Source organism: Morone saxatilis, unplaced genomic scaffold, assembly GCF_004916995.1.
Source record: "Morone saxatilis isolate NCDOM2014 unplaced genomic scaffold, NCSU_SB_2.0 Contig21, whole genome shotgun sequence".
NCBI lineage: Eukaryota > Metazoa > Chordata > Actinopteri > Moronidae > Morone > Morone saxatilis.
The window spans coordinates 1,106,307-1,126,351 of record NW_023339774.1 but is presented as its reverse complement, the minus strand read 5'-3'; the positions used below and the strand labels follow the sequence as shown (position 1 = coordinate 1,126,351).

The 20,045-nt window shown below is 39.0% G+C and overlaps 2 protein-coding genes across 2 annotated transcripts; both read right to left on the bottom strand.

Annotated features, from left to right (window-relative positions):
* Positions 1-1,249: 1,249 nt before the first annotated feature.
* LOC118332548 (SWI/SNF-related matrix-associated actin-dependent regulator of chromatin subfamily B member 1-like) lies at positions 1,250-11,152 on the bottom strand. The gene is made up of 9 exons (XM_035667896.1): positions 10,793-11,152; positions 9,565-9,676; positions 9,118-9,226; positions 8,691-8,828; positions 7,951-8,078; positions 7,677-7,843; positions 6,199-6,389; positions 4,905-5,036; positions 1,250-3,555 (listed from the first exon to the last, which is right to left on the bottom strand). The coding sequence occupies exons 1-9, from the start codon at positions 10,880-10,882 to the stop codon at positions 3,516-3,518; spliced, it is 1,107 nt and encodes a 368-aa protein (XP_035523789.1). The 5' UTR covers positions 10,883-11,152; the 3' UTR covers positions 1,250-3,515.
* Positions 11,153-11,669: 517 nt separating this feature from the next.
* derl2 (derlin 2) lies at positions 11,670-19,714 on the bottom strand. Its single transcript, XM_035667897.1, has 7 exons — positions 19,586-19,714; positions 17,313-17,378; positions 14,993-15,066; positions 14,683-14,776; positions 13,482-13,677; positions 13,271-13,361; positions 11,670-12,703 (listed from the first exon to the last, which is right to left on the bottom strand). The coding sequence occupies exons 1-7, from the start codon at positions 19,676-19,678 to the stop codon at positions 12,598-12,600; spliced, it is 720 nt and encodes a 239-aa protein (XP_035523790.1). The 5' UTR covers positions 19,679-19,714; the 3' UTR covers positions 11,670-12,597.
* Positions 19,715-20,045: the final 331 nt, after the last annotated feature.

Here is a 20,045-nt window from a genome sequence, read left to right as displayed (position 1 = left end):
TTGCATATTCAGAGATTCTGGAAGGTTTAATTAGGTAGGAGTGGGTGATTTTTTTAGGGATTTCAAGGTGGAAATTCTTTTTTTTTTTAAATATGTCAGACACACATTATTGTCCCAAGCAGTGTACTGGTATATATGTTTTCAAACATGTCTGGAAGGGATCTTTAAATTTTAAATCTCTATACCTCACTGCATGAAACTTATTGGGTTTATTTTTATGTCAGGTAAAATGAGACCTATCGCTGTGATGAGTTGGCAGACTTAATTAATCTAAATTATACTCTTAAAATCTGACCATTGAAGAACATTTAAATAAGATAAACATTTCATCATTCTGGGGCTCCCCATAGCTCACCAAGACTGACTCCCTGCTGCAGTGGCCATGGGTTTGAATCTGACCTGTGGTCCTTTTCTGTTTGTCATCCCCTCTCTCGCTACCCTTTTTCTGACTGTCTTCAGCTGCCCTGTCTAACAAATGAAAAAAGGCCCCCACCACCCAAAAATATATATAAAAAGATACACCATTCTTATCATTTTGACACATTAAAGATACAATTTTTTCTCCGAGTGACTTTATAGATAGTGACCAAGATTCTGTCAGTGCCTTTGAGGAATTCTTCCTCTTACACACTAGGAAAATGTAGATTTTCATCCATGTTGTACATGGCAGTGTAAGAAAACAGAAAGATATTGTGTCCTGTTACGCATCATATCGGCAGATTCTTGCCAATACCAACAGCCATAGTTGTACGAGTAATTACTGAATAGACTCCCATACCTTTTACGCAAAGTTATTCATCTTAACAAAATATCCAAATTAAAAACACACACCGGGTAGAAGATTTTATGTTAAGATTCCCAGGCACCCCCAGATTGTGTACCTTGGATTGATACCTAATGACATAGTTCAGAAGAAGAATATGTACCTCTTCAGAATCCTGATCTACTTGCTTGTAAAAGGGCCATCACTAGGAGCTGGCAGAAATGTGACCCACCAAGTCCAGCACAGTGGCTGGACATTGTGGAGGAAATATTTCCCATAGAAAAACTGACTTACTATCTAAGGACTTAAAGGAGGACTAAAAGGAAAATGCTCAGCTGGTCTGAATCGAATGTTCCAATAGGTTGTAAAGAGATAATAGACGCCCTTTTTTATCTTTTTTTACTCCATTTCTATTTCAGTTGTGTTGTGGACTCTGTCCACTCATATTGCAACTGTGAAGAAAATAAGTAAAAAAACAACAACACATTTCCAACAAGTTTTCTGTATTGTTATTTTTCATATAAAAAACGAGTCCACTATAAAGGTAAAGCAATATTACAAAAGAAGAGAACAAGAAGCAACAGTACATACGTTAACATCATTCTCTGGAGTATGTTCAAGTTGAAAATCACTTTAAAAAGACACCATTGGTTCTTGTCAGCTTGATTTTTTTCAACAACACTGCCAGTAAAACAGAGGCTGCAGTCTGCTGACACTGCTGCAATGTGAGGCACAGTGCAAACAGAAGGAACAGTGGGACACATTAGCCCCTCATGCACAGGTTACAGGATGAACTACCTATGTTATAGCATGCAGATGAACACTGGTGCACACAGCTGATCAGAATCCGTAACCAAGATCAGAATGCAGAGTCTGCGTGCTAAAATCTAACTCTCTGATTGGCTGCAGCCACTGGCCGCTGTCTGAAGAGCTGTCGGGACAGCAGCAACATTACCAGGGGGTAGTTTGATTTCACACATGCACACTGGTCATTTCAGTCAGGTACAAACACTAACATCACCCACAGTATATAGAAGTAGGCAAAACACTTGAATGTGGCTCAGTAATATCTATATGAAGGATTTGAATGTGATTACTGCATTTTTCAACTGATAGCAGAAGAGTTTTTGTTTGTAGACAAGTTTGTTTACCGATTAACACCATCCCAATGAGAACTGGGTTTTTTTTGGTCCTCTCACTATCAGCCACTTAAGTCAGAACCCCTACACAGAGGGGCATTATGTATTATTTTAAGGGGTATCGTCCACCAACAAAGGTTTGATGTCAAAGGCCAGTTTGAACTGTAGTCTATAAAATATGAAAAAATAGTGAAAAAAAGCCCATCATAACTTCCTAGAGCCCATTTTGCCAGATCAGTATCAAATCCCAAAGATATTTACTGTACCGATCAGACGAGCTCATCTGCTCATTTGAAAAGCTGGAACAAAAAAAGTTTGACACATTGTTTTGCTTAGAAAATGACAGATCTACAGGACACCCTGCCACAGTAATCCCAACCACTGACCTAAGAGACCTTCTTCCCAACAGACACTTTGACCACATTTACAGAGAGTCACTTCATGTTAGTGTAAACATATCAAAGACGCATTCTAACCAGATGTCAAAATGGTCTAAATACATCCATCTCTCCAAGAGTCATACATAATATTTACAGTGGAAATATCCACTCACTGTCTGTCTGACATACACGGTCTATCTCTTCTGACCTTGTTAGGGCTGCACAATTGATCAAAATATTATGGAAATTGCAAGATGGTGTCCAATATGTAATTTTTGGACAAAGGTAAACTGTTTGACAAACAGCATTATGATAAAGAATGCAGAGATAGCCTGGGCTACAGGTCTTGGTCTACAGATGTAAGAAAACATGTTTGTTTGGTAAAGACCCCAACCAATGTAACTATTTTAATTAATGTATAAAGGGAGGTTTTGCAGTGTAAATTAAAAATTGTGATGCAAAAATGATCATTCCCATTAATTAACAGTAACAGCAGCGAAATCACAGATTTGTGATCTGACCAACAGAGCTGCATATATGTGGCTGAGTGTAAATGAAATTTCATCTGGATTTTATCTGGAAATGACAAGTGGAACTAGTGCCTTTGACCTGTCACAGTGGGAAAAGCACAGGTGTCAATATGACTGACCTCATTTATAGAGCTCTGTCAGTCCTGGGACACAGAGCTACTGCTACATCTTGATTCCATCGGAATTTTGACCATGGTAGACAGAAAGCAGCAGAACTGGTCTGCAGAAGAGTTAATGTAATATAAATCCAGTCCAGATTGATGTAACAGCACAAACTAATGGTGTCATTCACCACTCGTATAGACACATTAAAGTCAGTCACTGTACTGTAATGGAAGTATTTTGAGCTGAGACGTGTGATGTGAATGTTGCACGTTGGTGTGTGTGTAACAGACATGAGACAATCAAACACTATCTAACAGTGATGTTAGGTTAGATATCCTTGACTGATGTGCTACAGTCAGAGTGAAACATGATGACCTGTGTGCAGAGGAATGCCTGGATGTGTGTGTGTGTGTGTGTGTGTGTGTTGGTTTCAGTCGGTGAGGTGGACGTGGAGACTGACCACATGTGCATTTGTGCTCACAGGAACATCCAGGTGCTCCATCAATGCTTTGAGAATGACCTGTGAGTGTGTTTGATCGCTTCCGAGTAACAGGAGTCTCCAGAGGACACACCGTCTGATGCAGCTTCGTGTCTCTTTCTACCAGGACGGCGCAGTGTTGGCTAGTCGTCTCATACGCCTAGAAAAACACAGATTAGAGTGCTTGAGCGGTGAATGAAAAAAAAAAAAAAGACACCAATGCTGGAGCTCTGATGCTACAGTTCACCATGGCAACGGATAAATACTTACTTCTTAATCCTGTGGATTTATAGAAACAAGTGTGTGTAGGACATTTAGGAGTGAGTTCAAGAGTTGGAATTAATAAGTAACACTATTAAACTGTATTCAGCGTTGCCCTCTCGTTCACCAGACTTGAATTTCCTTATTGGATGACACAGTGTTGGAATCTTACTTTTTATACATACTGTAAAACTTCAATGAATAGCCCAGGCTTTAATTTACTTCAATCACTGCTTTTATTAGGAACAGGACTCTTCTACATTTAAACCAGTATAAATATTACTTGTATAGAAATGAGAAAATCGAATAACAATTAGGAATCATTAATTTGATCATTCAGATTAAGTCAAATGAACTGAAGGATTGAACTGTGGAGAATCTAACTGATCTAACGAAGTGTAGCCTCCATACTGACAAAAGTTTAAACATTTATATTTGTGTGGGTGATCTAAGCAGCTTAGAACACACACATGTGGGTGACCCAGTGGGCCTTTAAGGTTTTATACAAGAACTTCTATAAAATCCAGGACAGGCCTCTAATTGAGACCTGCTATTATTTGTCAAACCATGTAGCTACAGTAACAGCTACAGGCTATTAAAGGAGACCTGCTTCTACTTTGCATCCTTTTTTTGATTGAAGTTTTACACTATTTATTCCAGATATAGGGGAGCCTATTAACTGCACACCCTCACTAACAGTTCTAACTTTATAACACAATTAATAAACATTTGAGAAATATCTCTTTGAATAGTTAAATGTGTTTCTGTCAGTATAGAGTCTTTATACAGTCATTTTAAATTGTATTAGTATTTAACTTGTGTTTTTACTACGTTGCAGTTTGATTCCATATATTGATTGCTAATCAGGTGCACTGAAACCAAAAACTCTGTATCTCTGGGATCTTCTTGCAACAGGTCTCTGTTGCTAATTAACTTGTACCCTGTTAATTTGTCATTCTGCTCATGTGTGCACATTCATTTGACGACTATGTCATTTAGCTGCAAAATGATTTTATATTAAGAAAGCCTGCAGCAGTGCCAGCAATTTATCCATCAAAATGACATCTAAATATCAGGCATTGTAGTGCTTTTGGATTCTCTGTGAGATCATCCCTTCAGCAAAAATAGGCAGTCAATTTAATTCTTTCAAATGTCTTTTTAGCCACAGTTATTGTAAGCTTTGGCCCAACAGACCTCAGGTAGCAGTGGAGTGGGTCTGCATTTACTGAATGAACCTGACTGTCTTACCTTGTGTTCCTGTCCTGGTCTCTAATCTTCTTCTCCATTTCAGCGTCTGTGAGTGTCTCAAGTAGGGGGCACCACTGGTCTGCATCGCCTGTGTTGCGGATGGCAATCTCTACTGTGGGGAGCGGGTTCTCACTGTGGGCAAATTACACCACCAAAGATCAGGTACAATACAGACAGACATGGTTTAAAACCATTTTTAGGTAAAGTGGGGTCAGACAGTCCTTTGAAGTCAGTATATGTTTGGTAGAATTTGAGTGTTTGGTTTGTCTGTTCTGGGCTACTGTAGAAACATGACGGTTCAACATGGCGGCCTCCGCAGAAGAGGAGCTGTTCCCTCTGCAGAAAACATCTCATTCTAAGGTAACAAAAACGTATTCTTATATTCACGTGATTATACACTAATGAAAACATAAAAAATACAAGTCATCTCACAACAATCAAGCAGACGGTGATCTTGCTTTGTCTAATAACATGAACAATATTGTCCACTACAATGTGTCTACTGATGCTTAAATGCTGATAATGTAACAAACTCCCCCCACACCGGGGTATTTATTTATGGTTTATTTCATAGGGACAGATACATTAAACATCAGCTATCCGATGCAAGTATCATAATGTTTATAGCAGATGCTAATTCGCAACACCTTTTTATGAAAATAAGAGTTTAAAACAGGAAGGGTAAAAAAAAGTGTAAATTGAACACAGAATTCAAGATGTCACATTTCAATGCTATACATGAGTACAGGTTTGTTGCTTGATTAAACAAGGTTTGGTAGCTCTCTTAAGTGATGACGTTAGTAGCAGATTTCAAGACTTTGCTCCTCTGCCAGAAGAAACTGTCTGAGCAAAATGCTGTTTAACAGAATGGAACTTTACAACTGCCACTTGAAGCTTCTCTGGTGGATCTGCTGCAGCTCTGCAGTATTGCAGAGAGGCTGAAGTTCATTTAAACATTTAAAGACAAACATTACATAGTGAAAATCAATACAATTTGCAAAGCTTAAGGTCTTGTATTTATCTAAAATGCAGCAATGACAGTGCCTTATTTTCTGTTAGTCCAAGATTTTTAAGGCCTGGGTGCAGGTAGTTGAACTATGGCACATATGTGACAGAATCACAGAATTAACAAAGTAACTTGTGAATACTGGCTCTTTGTGTGCCCTCTTTAAATTGTGCTCAATGTTGACCGTGTTTTCTTTTAGAAAGAGATTTAAATCCAGTTTAGGTTTAAGCTTAAGACCACTGTAGCTATTGATTTTACTTGCCCTGTTAATGTGAGTGGGTGAGTTACCTGAAGGCGTAGGTCCTCTGGTGCCAGCTTAGCTGACCACGAATGCTGTAGGCGATAGTGGTGACAAACTCTCCTCCCAGACCCAGCTCAGAGCACAGCTTCAGTGCAAATGACTCCGGCGAGTTCTCCCTCTCTGACATGTCCCACTCAAACTGGTCCACCAGAGAAATGTTCCCCACGTGGATGTTCAGCTGAGGAATCAGAAAGACATCTGTACACTCCAATGTTGTTGTTTTTTTTACCAACAGTAGGTGTCTTTGATTCCACTGCCTTTAACATTACAGTGGCTCAGTCCATCACTTTCTAAAGAAGGCACAACATTCTTCTATCACTGGAGGAAAAACAGAGGATAGTCTTCACAAGATTACAAATACTTTTTTAACAGCAAAAGTCTACGTTTTTGCAAATTTCTAACCGAGGTCCATCAACAGCTATGGGGGTTGTGGAGAACACTGTTTCAAACTGTTTCCTTCAGTCCACAGCTGTGGCATTTTTCTGATTCTGTATCACTATCCTGTCTCTCCATCTCCTCTCTGACATGAAAAGCCTACTAAATGATGGCATTAGGGATGCAGTGCTTGAGACTTCAAATTAGTTTAACATTAAGGCCTGAGCACGGACTGGTACAAGAAAAACTTTTCCTCATTTTCCAGGACACATGGGAACCCAACACTAGAGTTAGGCAGTTACTTTTTTTTTTAAATTTTTTTATATAAAATGTATTATATTTTGATATGTTTCATGTCTGTGACCAGATGAAGACATTGAAGCTGAAATGAAAAGTGTTGCTGGTATAATGTTGATCTTTTTCACTGTTTATTTCTGCTGAGAACTGCATGCTTCCACTTCGACTCTCTCATGAAAGTCATGCAGGCAGTGTGGCTGCTCTAACCTGTTAACATGGGTGCCTTGGGAGTCATAACTCAGTCAAATATGAACACATGGACATGATATGCACGTGATACACACGTTTAGATTCAGTGTGACTTACACACTCCGAGGATATCATTTTTTCTGATGTCTATTGAGGGAACACAGATGCAAATCATTTCCATTTATCTGTGTTGTCCTTATGTGGCTGCAGTTTGGACTCAAATTCATATCACCCTGGAAACTGTCTGTCTAAACAGACTGATTTTTAGTTTTGAGCTGATGTGTGTGATTAAACTGAAAGAACTTGAATGAAGGAAGAAGGATAAATATTAACTAAAAAATGGCTGAAAGGAGAAATACCTAGTATTGAGGAATTCCTTTCAACTTGAGAACCCAGAAGGAAACATTTTTAAAAACCGGACAAAATGGGTCATTTACATCTCAACCTTCAGACCACACTTTCCCATTGCATATGTATTCATGTTAGGTTAATTTTTTGGTTGGTTTGTTTTCTCCATGTTCACATGTTCATTTTGTTTATGTTCACAGTCTCTTGCTGCCTGATATTCCCTGAGGAAGTGTTATTCCCTTGGCTCAGCACCCACCTTGATGATGACTCTCTGGTCTGCCTGCTCCTCTAGTATGCTGTCAGTGGGGTAGGACTCAATCTGCTGGCGAATGGCTGAGGCAATGGCGGGGACAAAGGCCAGAGGATTCAGGTCCAGGTCATCACATAAAATCTCTGCAAACATCTCTGGGGTCATCAGTTTCTCTGAGGAGTGGCAGATTGGTGAGGCCAGACAGAAGTATAAAACTGACACACAGGAGACAATACGGTATGTTGTGGATGTCGGCAAACTACTTAATGTGTGTATTTACCATTCATGTTCCAGGTGAAGGCATCTCGCAGTTTCTGTCCGTCTATCTCCATGTCTAGACGGATGGGAACCAGAGCCTCTACCTGGGCTGCGTTCTCATGGATCACTGCAGGGTCGTGGTCATCGAAGCTGAAGGAGACACAACAAAACAGGATTATTGTTGTTTATTCAGAAATGTTCTTTAAATGGTCCAGTATGTAACATTTAGGAGGATCTATTGGCAGAAACTGAATATAATGTTCATCATCATGAGCACAAGCCTCTGGTCCATGAGCAGACGCACACTTCCTTCTGCGCAGTGATACATACAGAGAAAATAGTTCCTACATGAAACTGCTCACAACAAGCTCTGTGGATTATACATATGTACTGTATGTTCAGGGTTTCTGCAGGTACTTTTTAAGACCATTATGAATGCAACCTATTTTATGTCCATACTGGTAAAAAAGTTAAAAAAAAAAAAAAAAAGTACAAGGATCAGTGTTGGCAATGTATGGGTTTGGTTTTGTAGCTGTTCCAGCAAACACTGAAAAATGCTACTTTATAAAAGTAACATTAACTTTATTAATACAATCAATTTTCAAGACCATTCGAAATCATTTAAGACATTTTAAGGCCTAAAATTCAGATTCTTGGATTTTACACTTTGACCCTGTGGAACTTCTGAAATATAAATAGATGCAGAACTGCCACACTGCTGCATTAGTTGCTTTCCTTATAAAAAACAAGCAGCATTCTCACCACAGGGGGAAGGTCCTTTTCTTGTCACGGCCCATTCGGTTGCGGTTGATGGTGGTGGAGCAAGGCACAGCGTCTAGATGGTGAGAGCTGTTGGGCAGCGTGGGGACCCACTGGCTGCTCCTCTTTGCTTTCTGCTCCCTTTATCAAAAGAACACACAACACAATTTTGAGAAGGGTGTGGAAGCTATTAAGTACTGTACTTCCATAAACTTGGGGGACTCACAAGGAACAGATGAATATATGCTGGTCAAGCTCCAAAAAGACTGGATCCTGCATTTCCCATAATGCAAATAGATAGCATCATTCGTCCATCCCCTAACTGGTAAATGCCCATGTCTTTTTAATTCTACACCTCTAGTTTATGACAGATGCTTTTGGTTTAATTTTCATTCAAAGTTAGAAAATGTTAGAATGTGACAGAAATGACCTGAGGTAAGCTGGGGGCTCTGTGCTGATGGACACCGCCTTGTATTTCTCATCATTACCCTCGAAGATCTCTTCACACTCTGACGCCTTCAGCAGAGTGACGCTAGTGGCTGCAGATGGATGATGGGAGAGAAAACACAGACGCCTATCAACCTTAGTTCAGATTCTATGTAGTAAATCTAAAGTTGCTGAGCATGTGTAACTGGCCACGTTAACCACCAATTCACCAGTTTCATCACCTCCACCAGCTCCAGTCTATTTATGCAAATGATACAATTCATAAACTTAAAAAAAGTCAAAAAGTTGAAGAATGTTTTAAAGCTCATTTCACTTTACACATTTTGCTTCAGCTAATGTCTAGGTTGACTACAATATCAGTCATTTATACAGCAATCATTACATAACAACCTATGGACCTTCCAAACTGACTTTGTCACACACCACTCACCATGTGACGATGCTACAATTTTCTTCCTCTCCTCCACCGAGGCCAGCCTCCTCCATAAAGACGGATATCTTTTATACAGAGAGCCTCTGAACATACGCAGATAGTTTCCCACCTGAACGGCAGAAGGCAGATCTTTTAATAAAGCAAAATTTTAAAAAACAAAACAAAAAAACAAACAAGGACAATGCAAAGTGCCTACATACGTACTGAATTACAGGACTTGTAAAAAGTATCTCTATAACTTTTGACACAAAGATTTGTTTAATTTCATTTAATTGTAAATTGTAAGTAGAGGTCATTTTGGTAGTGTCAGCCTTGATTTTGTGGCCAGCTGTGGACACTAACATTGCTCCCTCGATCTTCTTCCTCGCACTACTTAAGCTTTTAAATTTCAAAGACATATTTCATTAGAAATTTCCAGGGCCTGCTGCAGCATGATGCTGCCTTTACCTCCGTTTATGGTGCCAATGCTGGGTTTAACATACACCAATCATACTGTTTAGTTTGATGGTCAAAAAGCTAAACTTTGGTCTCATCAGACCACAGAAGCTTTATCCCCTTTATCTCCTGGTCCAGTATGTAACTTGTACGTGGTTGAGTTGGGTTAAAACCTGGGAAGCCACCAGTTGCTCATTCCACTGAGAATTGGGACTCTTACAGTGAAAGGTTTAGGAGACATCTTGTGTCCAGCAGGACAACAGAACAACAAATGAACCACATTTGCATATTCAGAGATTCTGGAAGTTTTAATGAGCTAGAAGGAGTAGATGACTTTGTAAGGATTTTGTGTGTACAGTAGACTACTGTACATATGAACTTTTATTAAATGTTAACAACGTTAAATGTTAAAACGTCAACTTCAAAACTGGCATGTTAAGATATCAGACGTTATAAAGACTGTGTGTGTGTGTGTTGGGGGGTTCTCTTCTGCACGATACTCTATGTTAATGTAACTTGTGGTCTTACATCAGGCTGGCTGACAAGTTACTGCCGACAGCAAAAGCTTGTAGGTTATCTGTTGTGTATTCGGCCTGCTACAGTATGTACACTGTCATTTGCCGGCTGTTGGACTGAGTTATCCCGTCCTTCGTTTTTAGCCATTTCTTTGTTTACGAAGCCATCAATTGGGCTCGTTAGCATGCTAGCATTAACTAGCCAGAAGACTGGATAACTGAGGCTACCATTAGGAAAATAAGCGCTAAAAGTCAATCAATAGATAGTCACATACCTCCGACCCAACCATGTAAAAGTCCCCATCTTGTTCTAACTGAAATTTAACTGGCTTCTGGCCAAACGTTTTACTTAGAGCCAATTGCATCTTTACGCAGTCGAGTCTGAGCAGTCTTCTCTTCTCTGCGTGTTCAGGGACTACGAAGAAGATGGGAAATTACAGCGTCCTCCGTAAAAATTGCGGTCACTTCAGCTTTCTGCTTTAAAAAAAAACATTAACTGTGAGCATGTCTGCTCAATAAGTGTAAAACGACATAAAGAGAAAGCAAAATTAACTGAATGCTACAACCACTGCTGTATACGGCCCGCTTTAGTGAGTATGTTAAGAGAAGTCATCCGCGACGTTGCTTTTTGACGCCTTTTGTAAAGGTTTTTCCGAAAATAATGAACGCTGCATTGACCTTCCTCTCCATTCGTTTCAAGGTAGAGGAACAATTCCTAGAGTCCATTACAGCCCCCTACTGGTGTAAAGTAAGATCACATTAAACTCTTCTTCATCTGTAAAATTTATCTGGTATTTCCACCTCATTGTATACACATTTCCAACATAATATTTACTTAAAACAAAACACATGAAACACAAACATGGGAATATGAATGTAAACTGATGATATTGAAATACAGCGTATTATGCTGATTCTAACTTCACTTGCATGGCATCCCTTAATATGGATGTGTGAATGGTCATTTATATCTGTAACAGTAAAATCCAACTCCATTTGTAAAGCAGTTTACTTAAGGTGACTGAAAAATGTAAAATAAATCAGAATAACACAATCATACAAAAAAAGTCTGTCATTACACTCATCTCAGCCCACTTAACATTATTCACAGATTATTAGAAACTCAATTGAAGGCCCATAAAAAGATTTTTCCCATTCAATGAAAGTATAAAATCAATCTTTTCAATTCTACTATTAATTTGCCACAACTTCTCTTATTCCTTCTGAAGAGCAACAGGGGGGGGGGTTAATCTGTTCCCCAAAGTGCTGCTGGGCTAGTGAGCCCAATTACATGAAAAAAAGTATAAATGTGTGCAAAATCAGTCACATAAAATAATAGACAGGACTTGTTCTTTCTGAAGCAGATATCTGGTTTAAGGTTGCTTGTATTAAATGAAATAAAAAAGGAGAACCTGAACTGAACCCAAAAGAAGGTGGAGGAACAGCTGGACTATGACGTTAAGGACATTAGTTAAGTACAGATCTTGATATTTGTGTGCTACAATGAGCTGCTGTGTAAGGAGAGTGAAGTAACAAGGTCCTGTCTGCTGACTAAAATGTTATTTGTAGGAATTCCTCTAATTTGTTGAGACGTCTTTGGTTTCATGCATTGCTAACACAGTTCAAAGAGATGAAACCAAAGCATCTTTTGCCACACACATTTATTTTTTAAAAAAGTGAAATGAAAAAAATGCACTTTCCGTCTGAATAAATTCATTTTGATAATATTTTACTGCTGCCGTTCTTTGCTCTCGCATATGACAGTTGTTGTATATCAATTTTCTTTTTTTTGGAGATTAAGACAAACATCACCCGAGCCCGAAGGCCCACCGTCCAAAGTTCCATCCGAAGCGTGTGTTCTCTCAAATAGTCTTAGAGCGACGATCTGGCATCAAGAAGAGTTTCTGAGGATGATTTAAGCCCATATACAAAGACAACAGAAGGTTATCCCCAAACCAGTTCTGGTTGTTTGGCATTCTTCATCCAGAACTAAACAAACACGTCAGAAACAAAGACCATGTTTGTCCCCTTCATCTTTTTTAAGGGAATGTCCTTGGAAGTGACCTGATCTGGGGCATATTTAACCTCCAAGGCGCTGTCCCTCTCCCCAGGCGAACCCTCCCGGGCGCTCCTCAGGCAGGGGGTTGTAGTTGGCATCTTCCTCTGGAGTGTCAAACAGCATCTTTCTGTGGGAGTAAACACAGGAGGAGGATGAGGGATGATGTGAAACTAATACTAAAAAACAGACAACACATCCCTGGATGACTGTTAGTGTTTTTTGGGTTTGCTTGTGGTGCAACCCAAGAGTGCCTGTGTTTGTGTTTGTCTGTCCAACACATCCTGACAACTACTGGTACAAAAAGAATTTGTATACTGATTTGGTGACCCTGTGAGCTTTGATCTAACTCAGAGGTTTGCATAGTTGCAGCAGCATAAAATCATGATAATGTGATAATAAACAATAAATAAATCTCAAAATCTCACTGGCAGGTTGCGGTTACATCCTAAGCAGATTCAAAGCCCCAGAAGACAAACCTATTTCATTTAACTTCCTTAGCGCAGTCATAAAGACAAAATGACAAATTTACACATAGATAAATATGTATACTTACAGTTTATTCTACAGGTAAAACTCTAAGGATCCATTCATTCCTACACTTTCAAATTGTAGGCTGTAGTCACTGAATCTCACAGGTTCAGGCTTTCAGTGTTGTTTCATTCAGCAAGAATGTTAGAAGAAATGAGAGACTCACATGATAGATGGGGTCTTCAGCCACCTTCCACCACCTGGCTGGTTGGGGAAAACATCCTCCAGAAAGAAGTACACATGGCCAACAGCGATACCTTAAAGAAAGAAGAAAAAAAACATTTAAACACAAGGACTGTTCATACTGTACACCAATAACCACACATAGCATATCACCACAGCACTAAATAATGGCTGCAGATGACAGCGACAGGTACCTAAAAGATCTACGATGATAGAGTTGCCCAGCAGAAGTGAGAATCCCATCAGCACCCAGGGGAGGAAGGGTGCCTGGAAGTTCAGCAGGCCAAAGAAATTCATGCGGACGTTGGGGTTTCGCCGACTCCACACGTACACCAGCATGATCGTGAAGGCTTGGCCCAGGAACACCAGACTCACAAAAGTGCCAAATATCTGAAACCTCATTAAAGAATAAACTGACTCGTACCATGATCAGCAGTGAGAATCAGCATATGCCCCTAAAACAAGAGGGCATATCGTCTCATTATTTAGCAGCAAAGATGCAGGTTCAATGTATCCCATAAGTCCCAAAGGGTTAGGGTTAGGAGCATATTCTGTGTATAGCAATATGTTTTTGAATTAAAATTAAAATTTAAAAATAATTCAATTTCAGCATGTTTTTTTTGTATGTGAGTTTGTATGTAAGTGTCTCATCTTATCATGTTTTGTGTGGACCCCAGGAAGCATAGCTGATGTTATGCATCAGCTAATGAGGATCCAGTAAATAAATAAATAAATAAACAAACACAAATAAATAATTTAATTAATAATAGTTTTTGCTGCAGTTGCCTGTTTACCGTCTGCTCTGCAGGTTGTAAACCAACCACTTAGCCAACAGTTTGCAAGGCTGGAGTAGAGATGTGTGCACAAAAGAAAAGCCCACATTTCTGGTTGTAAGGAGAAAACACCTAGTGTTTATGGCAGCCTTGAATATAAACAGGTTTTTGGATATGTGCAAAATTCTGCAACGCCGACCTTTTCAACGAGGGGGTTGAAAGAATAAGGAAGCTGTGTTTGCATGGCCAAACAAGTCCACTACTACCGGTGGAAAAACTGGAAAAAACCCTCTTTTAATGGAAAGACGCAACTGACAATCAGCTCCAGCTGTTTTACCACGGGAGCAACACGACTGCAGGTTGAAAAGGATAAGGAGGAACACTTAGGTCAATCAGAGTATACACAGATGCATGTAAACAGGAATATTAGTAGAATATTCAGTTGTATTATCTATGTAAACAGCCTAGCTGAATATTGTCTTTTTTTGGAATAAAAAACTGTAGTTAATGTTGAGGTCAATGCAAGTAATAAATGAGTTACTGCTCATTGGATTGTTCACCAAAGACTTCATTATCTGCAAGTTAAAATACATTTTGAATGACACCATAATGGTAAGGATACAGTCATCAGAAGCCCACCGAAGAGGAACATGAAGACAAAGTCAGCCGTGCGTCCCCTGAAAGAGCCCTCCTCAAGCATACGACAATATCTGTAGCTGAAAGCAAGCGGTTAAGGAAATATACACAGATCTCAGCATCATCCCCTACACAAATACTAAACTGCCACATCAAAGTTTGGATCTCTATGTGTGTGTACAGAGATCATTTTAGTGTCAAGTTTCATCATCCACATACAGCCTTCCACTGTGAAACAGAAAGTATGCAAAACCTCACATGCTGAATGAAATGAAATGTGGAACTGAGAAGGATACAGAAAAATCATATTGAACAGGAAATTGAAGCCAACTGGTCCAAAAAACAGGAAGTTGGTTATTAGTCGCCATACCTAGAGAAAGAGAGAGAGAACATTGAGCTGTACGTAACATACACACATTGTTCCCTGATCCAAAAATAGTTGCATTTTATTAGCGACTAGAGGCTTTGTTTAACTGCTCAACATAGTGATGGGAAGGTCACGTGACCTGTGAATGATCGCTATAGGGCTCAGAGCAGTCTGTATCACAAAAATGATTTCTTTTTGTGTGAAAGAAGAAATGAAAAAGAACTAATTCCATTTTAATCATGATATGAAACCACTGACAGTTGAGGTAAACCACATTGTGGATTTCTGTTCTTATTCTGACAAAAACGGATTTGAATCTACAGTCTGATGTAACACTAATCAGCATTATCATTTAACACTAACTTTAGTCCAACTGTAATCACATTTAGTCATCCTTAATGTAGTAAAAAACAATGGAAATGTGTTTTTTTAAATGTACCGTTAGTATTTTTTGGTCATTAAAAGGAAGGAAATGGTCTTTGGGGAAATATCAGAAATGCTCATATTCATCTCCGCTGGCTGCCATTTGATTGACAGCAGCCCAGTGTTACACCGCAGGCAACGAGAGACAAAGTAAACAATCTTGTGCTGTTACAGTCCAAGTTACATGTCATGGGCATGTTGTTAGTAATGCTAAAGAGTAAGGAACACATGGGCATCTTACTAGATTGAAGTTACTTTTGCAGGTATGGTCTACTTGCCAGTAGGGGTGTAAGAAATTATAGTACAATAGAAAATAGTTTTCTGATTCTCAAAAACACTATTGATTGTTGTGTTTAGACCCCTGACAGCTCAATAGCAGTGTTGTAAATGTGAAGGCCTATGATGTTGGATGGGCGTTGCATATAGTGCTGTGTTCTTTATACTATAAACATTTTCTTAATATGAAATGTAAAAACATATAACTCCTGCATCCTGATATGTATTGTATCGTCAGATTCTTGCCAATACACAGCCCTACCTGCCAGCAAATGTGAACCCGAAAATGCTGCCTACCCCAAGGTTTTATCTTAGAAATGTACAGTATGGATCCCCAGCATTTAGAAACTGCCAGATGTTAAATTGCATTTGTTGGGCACTTGGCATAATTAGCTTTAATAAGCATGATCACCTATATAGACGATATTGTAGCGACTGCTTGGCTGTGGATCTGGGGGTTATTGAAGGTGCTGGACCCATTAACACATTGCACCTGCATTTTGGAATGAAGTAAGCTCAATGTCATTGGTGCAAATATTAAAACTTAATATTTCTTCAAATGTCTTCAGTTCTGTTGCTGTTTTTTTACTGTACAGCATTTTGCCATTGACCTGTGTCTTTGCTGCTGTGGTTATATATTAAGCACATAAATAACCTCAAAATCAACTAAAAATTAATCAAATTCATTAATCGTCCCAGTTGAAAGATAGCTACTTCTAGTTTAAACTGCCATTTTGTACTTTTATAACCCCACCAAAGCTACTGCAATATTGTTCAAATCAGCCAAGCAGTTGCTGAATTCTGGCATTTTCTAAATGCTGGGGGCCCATACTGTATTTCCAACACACACCTTTGTGGTACTCAAAGCTTTTTGGTTATTTACTATGGTCGCTCATTCATCAAAATTTGAAAAAAGGTTCAGGTCAAGACGTGTTCATGATTGTAAGTAAGATAAGAAGGAGACTTCAGCAGGAAAGCTATGTGGGTTGTTTTTCAGGGTCTGTGGTTCTTGTGTTGTGTTGCAGGCTGCTCAGTGTGATAGATGGCTGATGTTTGCTTTATGCAAAACTTTATTGGCTGCATCGAAATATCATCTCCAGCTATGTAGACAAGATACCTGATGGAGGGAATGCATAAATAGGGGGGTGCCATCATGAAATCCTGTATGGTTTCAAGTGATATTTTATATATATATGCATATGTTTTTGAGGGCCTTTTTGACATTTAGGGACAGGATAGCTCAAGATAGACAGGAAATGGGAAGAGAGAGGGGATGACATGCAGCAAAGGGCCCAGCCTCGGCACTTGGGATGCTAGCTCCACCAGGCAAGCCAACAGGGCGCCTCAGTGCAAAGTAATTAACAGAGCAGATATGGATGCTGTAGCAGACAAACTGCAGTTTCATTTCAGCTGGACTTTAAAACTACTTTTTGGTTTACTAAGTCAGGCAGCTGGGGGTGTTATGAAGGCTGTGAAGGGTATAAGAGGTTATGTGTTCTGAATCCACTTCATGAGGATGAAGATGATAAGCAGTGGCTCAGATTACTCACCTGGTAATTCCTTAGAATCAAATCTGGATTGAAGTATAGCTGAAATGGTGTGATGATCTCTAGTTGCTGTGAGAGAAGACAAAACAAACAGAATGCTGAAAATGATAACAATAATGGTCAAGATGTCACAATATGATGGAGCAAAAACAAAACAGCATTACAATTTAAACCCTAGGCTCAAGGAAGTGACCCTCCTCATTCCACTGCCTGTTAGATGGGCCTCTTCCTGGATCAACTCCTGGAAACCACTGTGTACACTGGTGGTGTGTTATTCTAAAGCTTGTAAATACACTGAGACTGTAGAATATATAATCCATATACAGCAGGGGTGTATCATAATTAGTTTTGTGATATTGTATAGATTTTCAAAAACACTATTGATGTTTGTGTTTAGACCTGTGTTGTAAATGTAAGCTGAGGGTTATGATGTAGGATGTTACAGAAACTGTGGGAAATACGAATGCAGATCCCACTGTTCTGATTGCATAGATTTAGTCATTAATCAGATGAGAGTACGGGCAACTGAAGAGTTGTCAGCAGCATGAATTAAGTTTGAGCCCATCAGTGTGTGTGGTAGGACTGAAACTGTGAAAACATCTTGCAAGAAAACGTTTACCCCTGAACACTGTGGTTTAGGCAGCTGTTTTCCTCCTCACTCAATGCGCAGTGTAACGTCTGTGCATCAGAAACCGAGGGGCGCACAGTGACCACATTATTCCCTTTTGACACGTATCAGTCTGAGCAGACTGTGAGAACAAGTGCAGAACAAAACAGTTTTCACTGACACCTTTCATATGCTTTGTGCTATTAAGAGCTCCACAATGAACCACTGACAAAAACATTTCAGCTAAATCCACTCCCCATAGCACCATAATGTTCAATATTAAACCCTCTACGAGGAACTTTCATTTCATTTTGATTGTGGCGACTCCTCTGGACAAAAGCGTAGTGTTTCTACCGCCTTGATTTCAAGAATGATATAGAAATAGCCAATCTTCTCACTGAGAGAAGAGAGAGAAATCAGTATTAAGCTGAATAGACAATTATAGTCCATAACATGAAGTCAAAAACATCACATAATCAGTCCCGAAATATATATATATTTTCTTTCTAGTTGTTTCATATAATTTTAAACATCAATAAACAAGCATGAATGCGTGCAAAGAGGTTGATAAGAAAAGAGCCTGTTGTTAATCTGCGAACAACAAAGATATAAATAAATATATAAAATGGTATAAAATGTGTGGTTGCATTGTTTAGATGGAAAGTTGAGTGCTTAGTCTCATTCCCAGACTCCCAAATTGTCTGTATTTGACAACCTGGAAAGTCTCAACGATCAACTATCTTTCTCGGCTCTGATTGGTTGTTTTCATTCAGGCCTGGTGGATTCTTGTAAGGATCGCATTAGGAGCACTAGGAGGAGCCAGAGGAACCTGATTGTTTCACAGATTATCTGTCTCATGTACTACTGTCAGGATATAGCGAAAATATGACAAAAGGTAATTTTTATAAAAATAAATATAATGTAATATAATAAAAATAGCCAAATTGTTAATATAATTTCGAATTTGGATTCCTAAAATAATAATAGCCTAGTGAAAGTTTTTTTTTTATTTACTTACTGCAGCTTTAATACATGTCTGGAGGGGATCTTTAAGAAAATAATTCGTATGCAGGACGTTTACTTGTTATGGAGTATTTTACACGGTGGGATTACAATTTTTACTCAGAAAAGAATCTAGAAATATTTTTTTTAACACTAGATAATGTGTATGTAATAACACATAATGAAAGTTGGTTCAAATGAATTGGTTTCTCGTGATTCATATAGTTAATGTATATTTTCATATTTAATTAATTTTATATGTTACATTTTATTCAGATTTTAAGTAAAACTCATCGATACGCCATTAACCAGATTTTGAAAGGAAACAGCATATAGTCACAGTCAGCTGTTACCCGGCAGCTCTAACATCAGACACACAGCTGGTTCTGAGCCCTCCGTCAACTCAACCTCCGTTTACGATTATGTTTCACTGGTTAAAATTAAACCAAGGCTCAGGCGACATGTAGCTACGCTTTTGGCTTTTAGCGACTTGAATACGAGAGTTAACATTCTGGATAACCGGGTTGAGACACGTATCCCTGTAATAGGTGCTCTAACGTTAGCTAAACCACCGAGCTAGCAGCAAAGTAACGACGCTACGTTGGCTAGGTTAAGCGGTACCAAGCTAAGTCCCGGCCCACACAGCGAACGTTAGAGTTTGTCTTACCACTGCTGCAGTTGTGAGGACACAGGCGGTTGTATATGCCCTGGTAACAACAGGAATCTGCAAGTACTCCTGTTGTAGCGTCTGGTAAGCCATTTTGAACAGACTGAAAGCTTCCGGCACTTTCTTGACACGTCATTCCACAAAGTGAAAGCTGTTGCGTTCAATCACGTAGGACGTTTGAGCTTCACCCAGACAGCGTAAAGTAGGGCCGTGTCAAATATGTTGAATTTTGATGTAATAATATTTTCATTATAGGTTCATTTTACATTCACAAGTGTAGATTTTCAAAAGTTGCTCCAAGCTTTGTGGCATTTATAATGACTGAAGATTTTCTTTAAATCCTTAAGACAACGGGAAAAGAGAAGTGCCTTAAGACTTGCATTATATCTTAATTAGTAGAATAGAATGCCTTTATTGTCACTATACACATGTACAATGAGATTAAAAGCCAACTCCAATA